General features: G+C 40.6%; 1 protein-coding gene across 1 annotated transcript in view; it reads right to left on the bottom strand.

Annotated features, from left to right (window-relative positions):
• Positions 1-653: 653 nt before the first annotated feature.
• LOC114644669 (sodium- and chloride-dependent GABA transporter 2-like) overlaps positions 654-19052 on the bottom strand; it is a 35559-nt gene continuing 17160 nt past the window's right edge. The window contains exons 9-14 of the mRNA XM_028792706.2: positions 15590-15702; positions 15363-15500; positions 9078-9180; positions 1184-1284; positions 878-1045; positions 654-764 (exon numbers count right to left, since the gene is read on the bottom strand). Of these exons, the coding sequence (XP_028648539.2) occupies positions 654-764; positions 878-1045; positions 1184-1284; positions 9078-9180; positions 15363-15500; positions 15590-15702 (734 nt within the window). The remainder of the gene's footprint in view (positions 765-877; positions 1046-1183; positions 1285-9077; positions 9181-15362; positions 15501-15589; positions 15703-19052) is intronic.

The following is a 19052-nucleotide window of genomic DNA, read 5'->3' on the forward strand; positions in this document are numbered from 1 at the left end:
TGGAACAAAAACCTGCACATACTGTGGCACTCCAGGACCGACGTTGCCTACCCCTGCTGTAGTATATTTAAGTATATATGACAATTGCTCACTCGGACAATTTGTTTTGGGGGCCCCCAAGAAGGCGGGGACCCTAAGCTATAGCTTGTGTAGCTTATACGTAAATCCTGCACTGAAAACAATCCATGCTTCTTTTGACTTTAGTCAGACTACCACCCTCAGCAACCCACCCAGATGCTTTTGTTTTGGGTCTGGGCACATTTTTCTGTACCTTAAACTCAAAATAACCAGCAACGTCATCTTTGTATAATACTCTGCACAGATTTTCCCAAATGCATTAGGGTGACCGCTCTTGGAGTGTAAGTTCATAAGCCTAAATGACAAAAGAGTTGATGTGGTTGACTTTTTCTGCAGTTGAAGTTTCTTTCTTCCAGTTTCATTGTGTTCTTAAAGCAGGCCATTTTATGCAAGCTTTATTTTACCTTGAAATTGTTTCTGTGCTCTGATAATGGCATCAACCTCACCACGCATCCCATGGTCTATTGCAGTATATTGTAGGAAATCAGCATGTCACTGCAAGCACTTGATAATTAAATTCAGCTACAAAAATGTTTTTTAACTTTATTCATATCTTTATTTTGTCCTGTTTTGTTTCATTGTTTTTCATTTTCTTCACATCGCAGATACAGCTCTGTGGCATCCATTTTGACTCGTATTTTACTCTTGCTTTGCTGAAGTCTGGATTTACAAAGTGAGTGGAAGCGCTGCACATGAGACACATAAAAGATCCACACTTGAGATCAAGTCGCATAAAGCGTTTAACAAAACAAGAGGAGACCATTCAGCTCGTCAGACTTACTAATACTCCCCTGCTTACCTCACAAAGTGTTCCTTTTGCCCTAAAAAGTCCGAAAAGCATCCAAAGTGGTATGAAACTAATAGAAGATAGACTTAAGATCCATCCCAGGACATACCCCCATGCTGGATATACGTAGGTGTTGTATTTTAATGGGATGTAATCCACCAGAGAGTATATAAAAGTACCCTTGAAAAACAGAAAGACAAAGACAAGAAGAAAAAAGGCCAGGATGCAATTTCTTACTTCAGTTCGGCTACAGATTCATTAATGGTCTGAGGGTCTACAAATAATAGGTGCAAACATACTGTAAAATAATGGTCTTACACTGCAAATGACAGGTGTGAAGATCATCCAGCAGTATTTAATGAATGGTCTGGGACGATAGCCTATCATTTCTTCAATGTTCTCAAAAAAGCAATCAGCGCCTGAAAAGAGAAAGGTATGGACAAGGACATCGGCCATGGTGAGCAACACCAGGAATTAAGGTGAGAGGGAGGCTCTTTGTGTAAGCCGGGACGCTGTATTCTCTGAGGTGGATGAATAATAAAAGATTCATTTTAAGTATTTTAGACTGATTCAGATGGAAATAGTGAGAATAAGTCACAATTAAGAACTTGATAGATCCCTAACCGATTAACTGCTCTTGTAATAAGTTAAGAACATAAGAAATCAGACAAACAAGAGGAGACCATTCAGTCCATCATTTAGCTAATAGGTAAGCTGTTCTAATATTTCATCCAGATTCTACTTAAAGGATATCACGGTTTCTGCTTTAACTTCATGTCTCAGTAGTTTGTTCAAGACTCTCACAACTCTTTGTGTAAAGAAGAGCCTCCTGGCTTCAGTTCTAAATGCACTTCCTCGTAACCTCCACAGATGTCCTTGAGTACGTGATTCACTCTCGAGCTGAAAGAATGTTGCTGGATCTCCTTTATCAAAGCCTTTAAGGATCTTCAATACCTGGATGAGGTCCCCATGCTGTCTCCTCTGCTCCATACTAAACAGGTTTAATTCTGTGAGTCTGTCACAGTAGGCCATGTCCTTCATCCCCATGATGCACTTGGTTGCTCTCCTTTGCACAGCCTCATGTGCTGCTATGTCTTCCTTGTACCGTTATGACCAGAACTGCACACAGTAGTCCAGATGTGGTCTTACTAGTGTATTATATAGTCTGAGAGTAACGTTCCTTGACTTAAATTCAACAGTTTTTATGGTATAACCTAACATTTTATTTGCCTTTTCAATTCCTTTTGTGCATTGTTTTGTTGATGAAATTATTGTATCAACATAAACCCCTAAATCCTTTTCAGAGGTTGCTTCCTGTACCTCAGTGTCTCCCATCGTATATATTTGTAATTGATGTTCCTTATCTGCGATGGGTTGGTGCCCTGCCCGGGGTTTGTTTCCTGCCTTGCGCCCTGTGTTGGCTGGCATTGGCTCCAGCAGACCACTGTGACCCTGTAGTTAGGAGATAGCGGGTTGAGATGGATGGATGGATGGATGTTCCTTATGCCCATGTGTAGTACTTTTCTGCATTAAACTGTATGTTCCAAGTGTTCACCCAGCTCAGAAGGCTGTCTGGGTCATTTGAATTCTTTTTGCTACCTCCTCAGTGTCTACCATCCTTCCAATTTTAGTTTAATTTTACAGGAGAAAGTAGGCTGACATGACACCTTTTACTGGCTAACTAAATAGATTACAAATGCAAGCTTTCGAGGCAACTAAGGCCCCATTTATCAGGCAAGGTTAGGGGCCTTAGCTGTCTCGACTGCTTGCATTTGTAATCTATTTAGTTAGCCAGTAAAAGGTGTCATTTTGTGTATCAATCTATGGCTAACAACGTACAACACTCTAATGCTAAATTTAATTTTAGTAAGTTTACTAACTACCCCCATGACCCTGTAGTTAGGATACAGTGGGTTGGATAATGGATGGATGGATGGATGAAAGTTTACTAACTATACCAGAATCAATGTCATTAATATCCATCCATTGTCCAACCCACTATATCCTAACACAGGGTCACGAGGGTCTGCTGGAGCCAATCCCAGCCAGCACAGGGCACAAGGCAGGAAACAAACCCCGGGCACACACACTAAGGACCATTTCGGATCGCCAATGCACCTAACCTGCATGTCTTTGGACTGTGGGAGGAAACCCATGCAGACACGGGGAGAACATGCAAACTCCACGCAGAGAAGACCTGGGAAGCGAACCCGGGTCTCCTTACTGCAAGGCAGCAGTGCTACCACTGCGCCACCGTGCCACCCACTGTCATTAATATAAATCAGAAAAAGTAATTGTCCAAGGAGAGACCCTTGAGGGTGATAACCATTCTCCTCTTATCTGTACTCTTTGTCTCCTGCCGAGATGCAGTTTTTTGTAGGTTACCTCTCATGCCTACAGCTTCAGAGTTCATCTTTGGTGTGGAACAACGGGATCAAAGGCTTTTTGAAAGTCGAATTAAATTCTGTTGTATGCGTTGTCAACTATTCTGGTTCCTTCAAAAAAAAAAAAAACAAATCTAAAAGATTGGTTGGGCAGGACCTTCCTCTCATAAACTCATGCTGGTTGCTCTCTAGGATATTATTTTCATTTTAGTTTATTTCTTATTATAGTTTCCACAATTTTGCATGGCACAGAAGTAAGACAAATAGGTCTGTAATAAAAAAAATGTCTGTGCACCACTTTGTGTTATGTGCAGGAATAAGGGAGACTGTATACCAGGGGTCCCCAACTCCGGTCCTGAAGGACCTCCATGACTGCAGGTTTTCATTCTAACCCTTTTCTTATTTAGTGAACTGTTTTTTCCTGTTAATTAACTTCTTCTGAATTCATTTTAATTGACTTGCTCTTGAAGACACCGACCATTAATTGTTTCTTTTTCCTTAATTAGCAGCCAAACAATAATGAGATACAAAATGAGCCAAAACAACTGGTGTCCATCGTACAATATCTGAAAATAAAGAAAGATGAAGGTCACAGGAATGCTGATCTGCTCAGGTCCACAAAACATTTTAACAGTACTCTTTGAAAAGGGAAAAATCAACAATTTCAGAATGTCTGCTAATGCACCACGAGAGCAGCAACAAGCCACGGAATTAAAGAACAAGTTTAATTAACAAAGAGACTCGGTGGCTAATTAAGCAATTGGTTGGAGTTGGAAGCCCTGACTTAGTTGGTCTTCTGTTGGTTCACTCACTTCACGTTTCATTTCTGTTTGGGTGACATTTAAGGAAAGAAATGAAGCAATTCAGAGGCAAAAATCTTTAAAAACAAGTCAATTAAAATTAATTCAGAAGAAGTTACTTAGCAGCAAAAACAGGTCACTAATTAAGAAAAGGGTTAGAATGAGAACCGGCAGCCACTGGGGCCCTCCAGGACTGGAGTTGGGGACCCCTGCTGTATACTATATGAGAAGGAACACAGGATAAAGTCATGCCCAGAACTGGATATGATGTGTATGTCTATTTACCCCAAAACACCATGAAGAGGAAGATGAACTCTGACTTCAATGTCACCTTTGCCTTTAAACAAATTCAAAACCACCACTTCGTCAGTTGCAGTCACTGGCAGCAGTGTCCCGTGCAGTGAATGTGGCTTTCCTATCTGGGGCCCCAGCCCTGTGGGATGTACGTGGCTTTTTCCTCCCTTGTACTCAGCTGCTCCTGCAACCCAACTGAAATAACTCAGCTGGAGAACGCATGAGTGCTTATGTATTATACAGTCATATGAAAAAGTTTGGGAACCCCTCTCAGCCTGCATAATAATTGACTCACCTTTCAACAAAAAAGACAACAGTGGTATGTCTTTCATTTCCTAGGAACATCTGAGTACTGGGGTGTTTTCCAAACAAAGATTTTTAGTGAAGCAGTATTTAGTTATATGAAATTAAATCAAATGTGAAAAACTGGCTGTGCAAAAAATTGGGTCCCCTTGTAATTTTGCTGATTTGAATGCCTGTCACTGCTCAATACTGATTACCTGCAACACCAAATTGGTTGGATGAGCTCGTTAAGCCTTGAACTTCATAGACAGGTGTGTCCAATCATGAAGGTATTTAAGGTGGTCAATTGCAAGTTGTGCTTCCCTTTGACTCTCCTGTGAAGAGTGACAGCATGGGATCCTCAAAGCAACTCTCAAAAGATCTGAAAACAAAGATTGTTCAGTCTCCTGGTTTAGAGGAAGGCTACAAAAAGCCATCTCGGATGTTTAAAATGTCAGTTTCAACTGTAAGGAATGTAATCAGGAAATGGAAGGCCACAGGCACAGTTGCTGTTAAACCCAGCAGGTCTGGCAGGCCAAGAAAAATACAGGAGCGGCATACGCACAGGATTGTGTGAATGGTTACAGACAACCCACAGATCACCTCCAAAGACCTGCAAGAACATCTTGCTACAGATGGTGTATCTGTACATCATTCTACAATTCAGTGCAATTAGCACAAAGAACATCTGTATGGCAGGGTGATGAGAAAGAAGTCCTTTCTGCACTCACGCCACAAACAGTGTCGCTTGTTGTATGCAAATGCTCATTTAGACAAGCCAGATTCATTTTGGAACAAAGTGCTTTGGACTGATGAGGCAAAAATTGAGTTATTTGGTCAGAACAAAAAGCGCTTTGCATGGTGGAAGAAGAACACCACATTCCAAGAAAAACACCTGCCACCTACTGTCAAATTTGGTGGAGGTTCCATCATGCTGTGGGGCTGTGTGGCTAGTTCAGGGACTGGGGCCCTTGTTAAAGTCGAGGGTCAGATGAATTCAACCCAATATCAACAAATTCTTCAGGATAATGTTCAAGCATCAGTCACAAAGTTGAAGTTACGCAGGGGTTGGATATTCCAACAAGACAATGACCAAAAAACACAGTTCGAAATCTACAAAGGCATTCATGCAGAGGGAGAAGTACAATGTTCTGGAATGGCCGTCACAGTCCCCTGACTTGAATATCATCGAAAATCTATGAGATGATTTGAAGCATGCTGTCCATGCTTGGCAGCCATCAAATTGAACTGAACTGGAGAGATTTTGTATGAAGAATGGTCAAAAATACCTCCATCCAGAATCCAGACACTCATCAAAGGCTATAGGAGGACAGCGTCTAGAGGCTGTTATATTTACAAAAGGAGGCTCAACTAAGTATTGATGTCATATCTCTGTTGGGGTGCCCACATTTATGCACCTAATTTTGTTATGATGAATATTGGATATTTTCTGTTAATCCAATAAACTTAATGTCACTGCTGAAATACTACTGTTTCCATAAGGCATGTCATATATTAAAAGGAAGTTGCTACTTTGAAAGCTCAGCCAATGAGAAACAAAAATCCAAAGAATTAAGAGGGGTTCCCAAACTTTTTCATATGACTGTATCTTTGGTTGACTTCATGTTTCTCTTTCATTTGCACACAACACAGTTATATTGCTATTTTCATCTGCATTCGTCTATAATGAATGGAAAAGTATTCCCTAGTCAAGCATCTCTCTGACCAGGAATACATATTAAACAAATGAAATGATTAGATGTTATATCAGAAAGAATAAATGTGGCTGACTCCATGAGCCTAGATAGATTGGTCTTTCTACCTGTCTATGAAAAGGTTTCCTTTCTCACTTTCACCTTTTATCTTTCTCTATATATTGTAACAACCTTAGGGGGGTGAGTTGGGGGAGACAGTGGAATGAAATGAGCCTGTTTATGTTGATTGTTGGTCAATGGCCTTTGAACAGATCATTGGCATCTTCAGAGACTGCTTCCGCCATGCTGCTCAGGTCTTCGGCGGTGACACAAGTTCCCAGTTGCTTTGTGCCTTTGTTTGCTCACACACCCTGGCCCACTTTGCTTCACTCCACTCTCCCGGGATCAAATTCCCCAGCTCCACAAGCTGACCCAAGGCCATTATCCACATCCAAGGCTTGCTGGCAGCCATGCATCCAGGCCGATGTCTTTAAGGAACTTGGAGATGAGATTGTAGTTCTCTCTAAGTTCTGACTGCAACCCCATTACTTCTCACGGAGCTAATTATTACGGCCTACTTTTCCCAGTATTCTCGACCCCTCAGATAGGTCTCAGGTCCAGACCCTGAAGTCACTACACTGCCTCTTTCTATTAAGCTCTTGTCCTGAGGGTAGCGCAGATCCTTCTAGAGCGTGCGAGGCAATCTGTTCCGGCCTGCCTGAAGCAAGCCATCGTGAGCTTCATTGAGTGATCCACCAGTGTCATACGATCTGTCATTTACTTACTGCTTTAATTAAAGTGTGGCGTTCTGTTTTGCCGTTAAAATACCGTATTGCATTTGCCTATACCACATCACAGTGTTTATCGTTTTTCCATCAAAATGCAACATCACCGCCAAAAGCTCCTTGGCTTTCTTGAACATCCTGATTCAGCTGCATACAATAGGATATGATATGATATGATATGATATGATATGATATGATTATCTACTAAACGAGTGGGGTGTTTCAACTTTCAAATGACACTTTCCATGTTTTCCACTTTCTCTATTTCAGATTTTTCTTTTTTTTGTGATGATGTTTTTGAATCTTGCAACTATTGGTGTTGTCGTGTGGATGCACATTATAATTTCTTTACAAAAGTAAGTACATTTTGAAAGAGTAAGTTCTGTCCTTCAAAATGATTCATAGTCTATGGGTTTTCAATAATGGATAGGTATGCAATGGATAATTATTTAAAAACAGTATAATACAGTAACAGTACAGTAGAACTACACATATTACTTGTAGATATGTCATTAAAAAATGACTGGTTGAACCTGAAACATTCACAGACACTTTTATAGTTGTTTGATGCTTTTACGACGCCCATGAAAATAAGAATAAAATAAAAAATTGCATTTTATTACTTACTTATTCTTCTGTAACATGTGATTACAACATAACTATGACATTCTCCAGCATAACTATGACTGTTTCTCTGCATTTTATTATGGTTACCTGTCTCTTGAAGGCAGAGTGTTGTTCTCTGAGGCTAGGGATCTGTGCCAGCAATTAGAAGGTTGCCGGTTCGAATCCCGTAAATGCCAGAAGAGACTCTACTCCATTGGGCCCCTGAGCAAGGCCCTTAACCTGGGTATGATGTTAATCTTCATCCAACCCAGCCAGCAGGTCCTCTAACTTGCAGGGATTGGTGGCAGGTTTGGCACTCCAGCCACTGTAAAATAACCTCACACTGTTCAGGGTGGTGCTGAGGTGTCACCTATCTATCTATTCATTAGATAGATTAGTCTTTGTCTGGCACTTGGGTCTCAATCCGGGTGGTTCGCCGTGTTGTGGGTGCGGCAACACGCTGTAATCAGTGCATGTTTCCAACCTCCTGCTTTCCCTTGAGAGTCATAATGAGATTATTTGGGACATTTTAAGTATTTTGAAGTCAAAACCCCTTTATAGGCCTGTGTAGGCTAAGGCAGGTCAGTAGATGTTGGGATCAAGCTGCCTCAGGTCAGGTCTATTCTGGGTAGGCTAAGGGAGGCCTAGCCTGGCTTTTTTTAATCTTGTTTTTCTGTGTTATGCCCTTTTTGCCATTTCCAGGTGAAACATCATATTATGTATTGCAATTTTTGTAAATACATCTGTTGATTTCCTAGCTATAGTGGATAATGTTGCTTTATCTTTGGACTCTGGGTATTGAATAAAGGATTATGTTTGTTAGCCCTTTGACTCATGTTTACCTCTTGTCCTGTTTGCTTTATTTCTAAGCTTCCTCTTTGGGGTCAGGCTGCCTGGGGTGAGACCAGGCAATTGAAGGTAATAGACCTGTTTGTGGGTGTTTTTAAAGGTCTGTATTACACTTTTCATCATGTTTCTGCCACCTTGTCACAGCACCAATAATGACACTGTCAGAGAAGGCTAACAATATCCCCTCTAAGCACTAGAAGGCAGATCGTTTGCTGAAAGAGAAGTATAGAAAGGGATTGGATACCTTCTAGATAACAGGGGGCAGCATCAAGTCCTAGGTCAGGAAAAGTTACATACTAAAAATATGTTCATTTAGCAAAACACATTTTATAAATTATAAGAGGTTAGAATCTTTATTAAGTGAAAGAGAGAGAGAGAAGGACTGAAGGAAAAAGTGGCACCCATGGGCAGCTGGCCACAGGCTACAATACCTTCCAGCCAATAGACAACAGCACTCAGTCCCAGGTGAGGAGATGTCAGACAATGAAAACAAGAATCTTTAGGGGGAACCTGCTCACCATAAATCCAGCCGATGCAAATGCTCTGAAAGATCGCGTTGAACAGATAACATCTCCCACTGCATCCATAGTAGTCAATGATCTGGAAAATGTATATTCCACCCTGCAAATGCAAAGAAGACAACATGCCCAGCCAGTGTGTCAATGAGATCTAAACAACAATGTGATGTATCTGTTGTTAGTTGTTGGCATATTAGCTTAGTGGTTAGCATCACTGACTCAGAGACATAGAGACTCGGGTTCAACCTCTCATTAGCTATATTGTGTTTCCACACTCTCCTCATGATTGCAGGACCCTTCCAGCAGTTTTACTGAATGCTCATGACTGGCAAAGTCTGCATGACTGTCTTTGTGTGTTCTGTGATGAACTGGTGCCTTACAAGGTCGGTTATTGATGTGTTCTTTGTATTGCTGTTTTAATGACTCCAACTTGCAATGAATTAATGGAGGGATGAATAGAAGTATGGATGTATGAATGAATGGATGGATCAATCGATCAACACGTAATGGTTAGTCTTTGTCTGGTATCATCTGTGCATCCTGATAAAAGAGGCTTCTAGATCTGAAAATGAAGGGACCTTTGGGTGTTAAAATAAAAGCTCGATCACAAAAACAGTAGGCTACCTAGCAGGCTACCAAAAGATCAAGAAAACCTGAACTTAGCCTGTGTGATTGTAATCATCAAGAGTCACATTAAAATCAGGGGACCACTGGCATTTCACAAACCTGTTAGTCAGTCAATCAGTCAGTCATGTTCCAACCCGCTATATCCTAACACAGGGTCATGGGGGTCTGCATGTAGCCAGTCCCAGCCAGCACAGGGCACAAGGCTGGAACAAATCCTGGGCAGGGTGCCAGCTCACCGCAGGACACACACACACACACCCACACACCAAGCACACACTAGGGCAATTTATGATCACCAATGCACCTAACCTGCATGTCTTTGGACTGTGGGAGGAAACCCACAGAGACACGGGGAGAACATTCAAACTCCACACAGGGAGGACCCCCGGGTAGCGAAACCCAGGCAAACCAGTTAGCATATATGTATTATGTTAACTATTAATAGATCTAAATAAATAAAACTTCCTTCTGGATTCTTCTTATGGATGGTTCTTATTGAAACAAAAGATGGTGATCCTATAGCATGATTTTGAAGAACCACTTTGACACCTTTATTTTTATCTGTGAATATACATCTGCTGATGCCTCAAGTCTGGACACTTCATCAGTGATGGTCCTGGGATCAGCAAGTGTTTCAAGTCTTTCAACATCATATACTCTTCTCCAGGTGACCCCACCAGGGTTGGTCAGACCCCAGACTGTGTCCAGACGGCTAACTGCTCTGACCCCAAGCCTCTCACCTCTTGAGCCATAGCCATTTTGAGGCTCTCACTGCCAATTCAGCGATACTGTGGATGGCTCTCTTCTCTTCCTCTCTCCTTTGATTCCCAAACTGCTAAAGGCTCTGACCAAAGAACAGGCCACAAATACCTTGCACCCGACCTCCACTGGGAGACACCTAACTATCCATCCTGACTGCTGACACAAGCTGAACGGTTCCATGTACTTGGAGAGCCTCCTTTTAAAGTCTTTGTCCAATCAAATAGTGTATAAAATATATTCATCCCCTTGGAAGTTTTCACATTTCATTGCTATATTTTTATATTCTTATTAAACCACAGTAGATGGTATTAGACTGACTAATATTAGTTTGAAAACAGATCTCTGCAAAATAAAATAAACTGATTACAAATATAAAACACAAAATCGTTGATCACTTAAGTATTCACCCCCTTCATGTCAGTATTTGGCAGATGGAGGCCATGACAGCCTTGAGTCCTGGTGCACAGGCCTCTGTCTGCCAGTTCTGCCATTTTTCTCCCTTTTTTTTGTTTTTTGCAGACCTGCTCTATCTCTGTCAGGTTCCATGATGATTGTGAGCGAACAGCCGTTTTCATGTCCAGCCAAAAATTCTCAATTGGATCGAGACTAGGGCCCATATTTATCAAGCATTTCAGAATTGCCCTTGAAGTCTGACTAGAATAAGACTGTGTCTTACCAAAAGAGTAGGACATGAGAAGAAATTATGAAACGTCCAAGTCTCAGTTCCAGTGAGGAGTAGAAGGCAATGTGTGAGAACAAACAATGTCATGAATTTATAGCACTCTTTGCCACAAACTAATATTAATGATAACTGTCATGGTGTACAAAATCTGTAAATTTTGGTCTATATTTTCATTATATTTTGTTCAAGACAAAACAACAGATGAACTTAAATACAGGTCACTTGCATGGACAGTTAACGTCCAAGGCAATCTGTTTTCCTGAATTGTACCTTTATCAGAACCATCTTTTGAGCTGAACAAGAATTCAGGAGATGCCTCAAGCTGTATTGACGGTTTTATCACCTGTGAAGGAAAAGGCACCAGGACTAGATTGGTTTACAGCTTGGGAAAGGAAGACATGCTATAGTTCAAGCTGTACTCGATTATCTTACAACCTGTGAACAGAAGGAGATGCCAATGGACCTGAAATGACATCTTGAGACAGGAGATTGTTAAAACATTAGAAACGTATGTACTTAAACAGGATTAAAGAATCGGAGTGAATTCATCCATCATATTGAGGTAGAGATTTATAGCAAACTCGCTCGTTCACTCCTGGGTTTGGTTATCTGGATATACAATTAAAAGAGATTGTTATTTTCATGGGAATTGTTACATACTCTTTCAATTCTATGTTGCATTACTTGTCCATGATCATAAATATACACCTGACCGAATTGCGGTTTCTTCGAAATTAAACTTGTCATAGCTTTAATTGTTGCGAGACCTCAGATTCTCATAGCGTATGGTCCATTATTGTGTAAATCTTCGTTTTGAGCGTTGAATGATTCAAACGCAAACAGATTATTGTAGACTTTGATTTTTTGCCTCTGCTGTTTGTGGATTTCACTTTCACCAAACAACAAATCTTTTAATTCTCATAGATACACCTCTTCATTGGGAAGAAACACTACTTTTCCCTAATGGCAGCATGAATTAGACAATCTACAAGTCTCCGACTTAAACTTTAAAGCCTTACAATACCTACATACTTCTGAAATATCACTTATGTCCATATATTTGATCTCTTTTTGCTTTTCTGTTATTTAACCGAGTAATAATTTCCTCTTGTTTGTGCTAATGCGATCTTTACTTTCTTTTTTTTGATGCTTTTGAAATTTACTACTTTCATATTTTGTAACTTGCTCTGCTTGTGTATCACACCAAAGTTTTTTTTGAGACTTTCGAATTCCACTGCTTTCATAATCTATAACCTGCTCTGCATGTGTATCACACCAACGTTTTTGAACGTCTTTATGAAGTCTTTTATTTCTGACCCTGATTGGACCTACGAGGTTTTCAATTCCACTTGGTCCGGGCTGATTATTACTTTTCTTATTTTCAGAATTTGCACATAACCGCTCATTTTTTTTCGCTTAGTCGTTGACGTGCCATCTAGAACGTATAAAATTTTTAAGAGCTGGGAGCACATGAAGTGTGTTTGCCAAAAGCATTCCAACATCTGAGAGGTTAGATGTCTGTGATCTTGTTTTCAATTGTTTGTAAGTAGGGCGTGACGTGCAAAAGTGACCGTCTCACGGGTCTTGCTTTCAAAGGCTGTAAAGTCTAGTCTCGCGGGACGTCAAAGTGTCTTTCCGAGAAGATCACGTCTCGAACCAAGAATTTTTTATTATACTAGAGAGATATGAAAGCGATGTCAGAAGAGGAACAGCGATGATGGAAGAGTAACATCAGAAGAGAAAGCAAAGACACGTGTGACCAGTTTCATCCAATCGTGTCAGTTAATAGCATTTCATGAACATCGTTTGCTAAGTCAACACCTCCCTGGGACATTCATCCTTGACATCTCTAATTTCTTTCAGTAAGCTTTTTTAAGACTACTGCATGAATGTTATTTTCTATTATTCCTTGTTCTATTTGCTATTATTATTATTCATGTGATGAATACCATATTACTTTTGAAAGTTCTATACTTTTTTTTATATCTGAAGTGATTGAAGTAATAAAGTAGATTTTTTTTTGAGCACCTGGGGCAGCCGGAAGTTTGCCATATGCTCTGTGTGCTAGCTTTATTAAGGCTGAGGGTAAGAGCAGCACCCAATAGTAGGGAACAGTATGTAAAGTAATATATCTTTGATTTATAAATGACGTATAACCAAAGATGTTGAGCCTTTGTATGTTTAAATATATTCCTAGACACAAAATTAATATTTAGGTCTGAGATATATTTAAAACATCATATGTTGTTTGTGCCGAAAATAAGTAAGTCTTTTGAAGTGCTAAGAGAGTGACAAGTTGTTTTATTCATAAGGCGTTTGTGTGGTTTGAAGAGCTAGAAGTTAACCAGCCGTGTGTGTCATTCATAGGGCACTGTTGTGGTTAGGGTCTGTGTGTATGTGTACATCTATGGATGTGTGTGTTATTCTTAAGGTGCGGGAGTAGACTATGCCAATAACGAACCTGGCAAGAGCATCTGTCCCAGGAAAAAGTAAGTAAGGGGTAGAAAGAGGAAAAAATCATGATAACACAGATAACGTTTTGTAGTTGTTTTATACTAACACAGAGGCATAACCACAATAATAATAATAATATTAATTATATTCAAAGTAGAAGTAGAAGGAAAATATAATAAGATAGGATATTGCTCTGAGGTGCACATAATTATTGAAACTTTACAACATCATGAATAATATTGCAACAAACACTGAGAGGGAAAGACAAAGGCTCACACACTGAATGAGAGTTAATGCTGACAGATTTAACAACGAATGATCCACAGCCGTACTTTCAGAAGAATCACCTGTTAAAGCCATAGGAGATGCCTCATTAATTATACTGAAGTCACATTAACACTTGCACTGCTCTCGAGGATCTTCCAGAGCTGAGTGCCATGCCTTTCTCTGTTTATTCTGCAGGGTTCTATTTTTCTGATACAGTACTCTGGGAGTTTCTGCCTGCCTTCTTAAACCTTCCTGTGCTTATACAGTATAAAGTGAATGTTCCAGGGGTTCATGAAATGCAGAGCTCATCCTTCTTGTGTGACATTTTACTGTCAATCACCCATCCTGCCCCACCTATCTTCTGGGTAATATGCTGGATGCTACAGAACATCCATGACCACCTGTGTGTTGATACCGTGATATCGATTGTGATTCACATGTGTGTGTTCATCCATACAGTGGGCAATGACCTTAATATACATACTAATTTGCATGAATGAGGCTTGCTTTAACATTACCTTACATGGAGTGGTGGGGAAATGCATTAACCTGTATTATCCCACACGTTGTAAGGGTTTTCAAAGTTGGGTGCAAAATGCGAGAAAGGCCTGGTTGTGACAGAATTAAATTACAGCTATTACAAAGCTGCCTTTTCCCTGTGGCCTATATGTGTAAGGTTACCAACACTTCCATTTTGGCTGACAGCACATGGTATCTCAGTGTAGATGGACTGATCACATTATGTACAACAATGTTATACTGTAAGCTTCTTGCTGCAGCCTTGTCATGGTCTTGTCTCTGATGTCCTTTGAGAGTACTCTGGTCTTTCCCATGGTGGTGGAGAGGTTGGAATGGAAGAAATGGATTCTGTGGATAGGTGTGCTTTATACACGTAACGGGGTAAGATTAGGAATATCAGTGATTGATTGACTGATTGATTGATTGTAATTGGCACACAGTCAATCTCTGGGAGCCGGAATTCTGGCTGGGTTGCAGGGGATCAGATTCTATCAATTTATAACTTGTATGTAATGTGTTTTTTCTGGATTTTTGGTTGATATTCTGTCTCTCTCATTAAAATGAAACTACCATAAAAATTAGAGACTCTTCATTTCTTTGTAAGTGAGCAAACTTACAAATTCAGCAGCGGGTCAAATCTTATTTCCCCCACTGTATTTGTATTTTAATTGAGACCACTTTGAAGAGAATTGCTGTTATTTCTGCTGATTAGTGCCATTAAAAGCCAGAATTCAGTGTAATTCAATGCCATATAACAATGAAATGTGAAAACTTACAAGAGTGTAAATACATTTTATAGGCACCGTTTAAAGGATTTTTATTTCCATATATTTGATCTTTATAATTTGTATATAACTGACCACATCACCGTTTGAATGTTTATGATGATTGATACATGGAAGGAAGACCTGATCAGTTCTGTGTGCCTTATAACAATCCTTTACGAAGCACAACTCGTTTTTTCTTTTTCTTACCTCTGAGATCATTGGGAGCTCTAGTATGTAAAGAGAAATACAGATGAGCAGCAGTAGACCCTGTAAACGTCTTTCATTCTGTAGCAGATGAGCAAACATGTCCTTGGCAGTGGCCATGATGATTTCAAGAATCGTAAACTGATGAATGACAGAGGAACACAGAGTTATCCAAAGTAGAAGACGCTGGACAGCACTTCAGAAATTGTTTAGTTAGCAGGCACGTTTACCTGAGTGTCCAGTCCAAGAAGAAAAATCATGAGAAACAAGCAGAAGGTCCACAGTTGAGGAAGAGGCATCATGGAGATGGCATATGGGTACACAATGAAGATGAGGCCTGGACCTACACATGAAATATCAAAGGAAAGTCACCTTTGTCACACTGATGCAACCCACACATAAGGATCTATCAGGTGAATGGGAGGGCAACATAAAGAGGACATGTTATGTTTAGGGACTTTTCACTTTCACATACTGCATTTCACTCAGGGAGGGGACGCTGGCGCACGCATGCTGCTACCGCTCCACCCTGTTAACAACACTTTTCGCAAAATTCGCCTTAATCCTACACTTTATTACGCTTGTTTTATTTTCTTATTGTACGTATAGTTTGTGGATGCAGCTGACTCGAATTGTATGGATTTGGTTAATATTTACAGATTTTATGGACTCTACTTTGACTGGGAACAACTGAACCTGTGGATCACGGGACGAGACCTACGGACATTTCTTTGTACCTGGCGATCTAGGAACTCAGCATAATCTGTCTCCTTGATTATATTGCTATTCTAGTCTGCTCCCGATTCATTTTACAGTACTGTTCAACTAAGAACTGATCTGAAGTTCATACCAACCTGGCTGGTGGCTCCGGGGTGATCACGCCTGTAATACCCAGAGTTACTGTTTATGGCTGTATGCTGGAACTTCCAAATCCTGCTACCTCCTCCTGCTATACTTTCTACTGCTTTGCTATCGCTGCTCATCTACGCTACCGCACCCGCCTGTCCTACCGGCTCCGCTGTGCTGTGCTGCATGTCCACTGCTATCAGATAAGTATCACTCACTATCATGCTAAAATACTGTCATGACAAAGTCCTTCATATTAAACAGTTTGTCCAGAGCAAATGGTCTGACTGGAACATCCTAAAAGACGGCGGGATTTTGCAGCGCCCGAAATATGTACATCGCGGGTCAGGTCACTGCCACCGCCGGGCTGCAAATGAAAAGACCACTGGCGGCATTTGCTCAGGAATATGCCATCCTACTCATGGCCCTGAAAGTAGAAGTGTTAGTATGCCAAATTTACATTATATGAAAATAAACTCCAATCACGGCTCTGTGCAAAAAGAAGCCTCATTAACTAATATTGCACTGTTTAACTCGAGATCTCTTAATGGCAAAGCGTTGGTGCTGTCAGAATTCATCACTGATACCAAACTTGATATATTGTGTTTAACAGAGACTTGGCTAAAACCAAATGAATTTATGTCTCTCACAGAGGCGACACCTCCTGGATTCATTTTCCACACAGAGCCCCATAGCTCAAGACAAGGCGGTGGACTTGCAGTAATTGTCAGAGTGGATTTACACATCAAAAGAATCCCAATTGACTGTCTTTATCGTCCTCCAAAATACAATGCATCCTTCTTATCTGATCTGACTAAACTTTTAACCCACTTAAGTTCCTTTTCCCAGAGAATTATTCTTCTCTGCAATTTTCAACATCCCTATTGACATTACTACATCTAAACTGAAAAATGAATTCCTGTCCTCACTGGACTGTTTTGACTTGACACAACATGTTGATTTTCCAACCCATTCTGGCGGTCATATATTGGACCTGATCTGCACTTTTGGACTATCTGTTGCCAACATTTACAGCACTGATTTGGGACTCTCTGACCATAAAGTAGTACTTTTCAATGTCTCATTACCTCTCCCTCCTCTTACCTGTAAACGAAAAATTTCGTACAGAAAAATATCTGTCCCTCTATCCATTCTGGATCCATTTCTGATCTTTTACTATCTGCACCTATTCCGTCAACACTAGATAGTCTTGTTTACCACTATAACTCAGCCCTTCATTCAGCATTAGATAAAACAGCTCCTTTAAAACATAAGGAAGTTTCCTTTAAATGTTCAGCTCCTTGGTATAATTCAGAATTGCGATTTATGAAAGCAGCTGGCCGATGCCTTGAGAGAACGTCACGTAAGTCTGGCCTCACCGTGCACATCCAGGCTTTCTCTGACCACCAAAGAGCTTACAGAGAAGCACTAACCGCTACCAAAAACACCCATTACAGCAGAATAAGAGAAAGTGGCCACGATAACCCAAGGGTTTTGTTCTCTGTAGTTAATAAACTACTTCATCCCGCATCTGGCCCAACTACCTCCTCTACTGAAGTCTGTGAAAAATTCCTCCACTTTTTCCGTCACAAAATTAAAGATCTAAATAATTCAACTAACATAAATACATCATCTGTTTATATCTCTCCCTGTTTTCCCACTCCATCCAGCTCCTTCTCTAAGTTCTCACCAGTCACTTCTTCGTTTGTTAATAACCTGCTTTGTAAGATGAGGCCGACTACTTGTGTACTGGACCCCATCCCCAACACACTACTTAAATCCTGCCTTCATGCCATAATCCCGACTGTTATAACAATAATAAACTCATCCCTTGACACCGGATCTGTGCCGCTCACTTTTAAAATTGCTTCTGTAACCCCAATGTTAAAAAAGTCTGGTCTTGATGCTGACAATCTTAACAATTTCCAGCCTATTTCCCACTTACCTTTTCTGTCAAAAGTTCTTGAGCGTGTTGTAGCTTCCCAACTCACCAATTACCTAACTTCTAATAATTTGATAGAACCCTTTCAGTGTGGTTTCAGGGCGCAGCACAGCTGTGAAACTGTTCTGCTACGGGTAACCAATGATTTGCTTATGGCAGCAGACTCTGGACAAACCAGCATATTAATTCTGTTAGATCTCAGTGCAGCATTTGACACTCAGGTAAGACATGACATCCTACTGTCCAGAATGGAGAACATGCTGGGTATCTCTGGCACTGCCCTCCAGTGGTTCAAGTCCTATCTGACTGATAGGCAAGAGTTTGTTAGTCTTGGCAACAGCAGATCCAACTCAGCACCAGTCACACAAGGAGCTCCTCAGGGCTCTGTCCTCGGCCCTCTTCTCTTCTGTATTTATATGCTTCCCCTTGGCCATATTATCCGTAGTTATGGACTGGGTTATCATTTTTATGCAGATGATACTCAACTCTACTTCAATGTTAAAAGTGAAACTTCATCAGAGCTTTCTCAGCTCACAACCTGCCTCAAATGAAACTAAAACCTGGATGGAGCAGAACTCTTTAAAATTAAATTGCAACAAAACTGAACTCCTGCAAATTGAGACTGAAGTGCAACTTAATAAAATGAGCTCCTTCCCAGTCCATCTTGGTGGTGATCTCATCAGACCTGCCTCTAGTGCAAAGAATCATGGTGTCATTTTTGATTCCCCCCTTTCTTATTCCGCCCACATAAATCACATTAAGAAATTTCTTACTTTTATCTCCATAACATATCCCGTGTTCACTCCTTCCTCTCCTTTTCTAATGCTGCAAAACTTGTCCATGCTTTTATCGCATCCCGCATCGATTATTGTAATTCCCTACTGGCAGTTGCCCCTTCTAATCTT

The sequence above is a fragment of the Erpetoichthys calabaricus genome, chromosome 5 (assembly GCF_900747795.2).
Source record: "Erpetoichthys calabaricus chromosome 5, fErpCal1.3, whole genome shotgun sequence".
NCBI classification, from domain to species: Eukaryota; Metazoa; Chordata; class Cladistia; order Polypteriformes; family Polypteridae; genus Erpetoichthys; species Erpetoichthys calabaricus.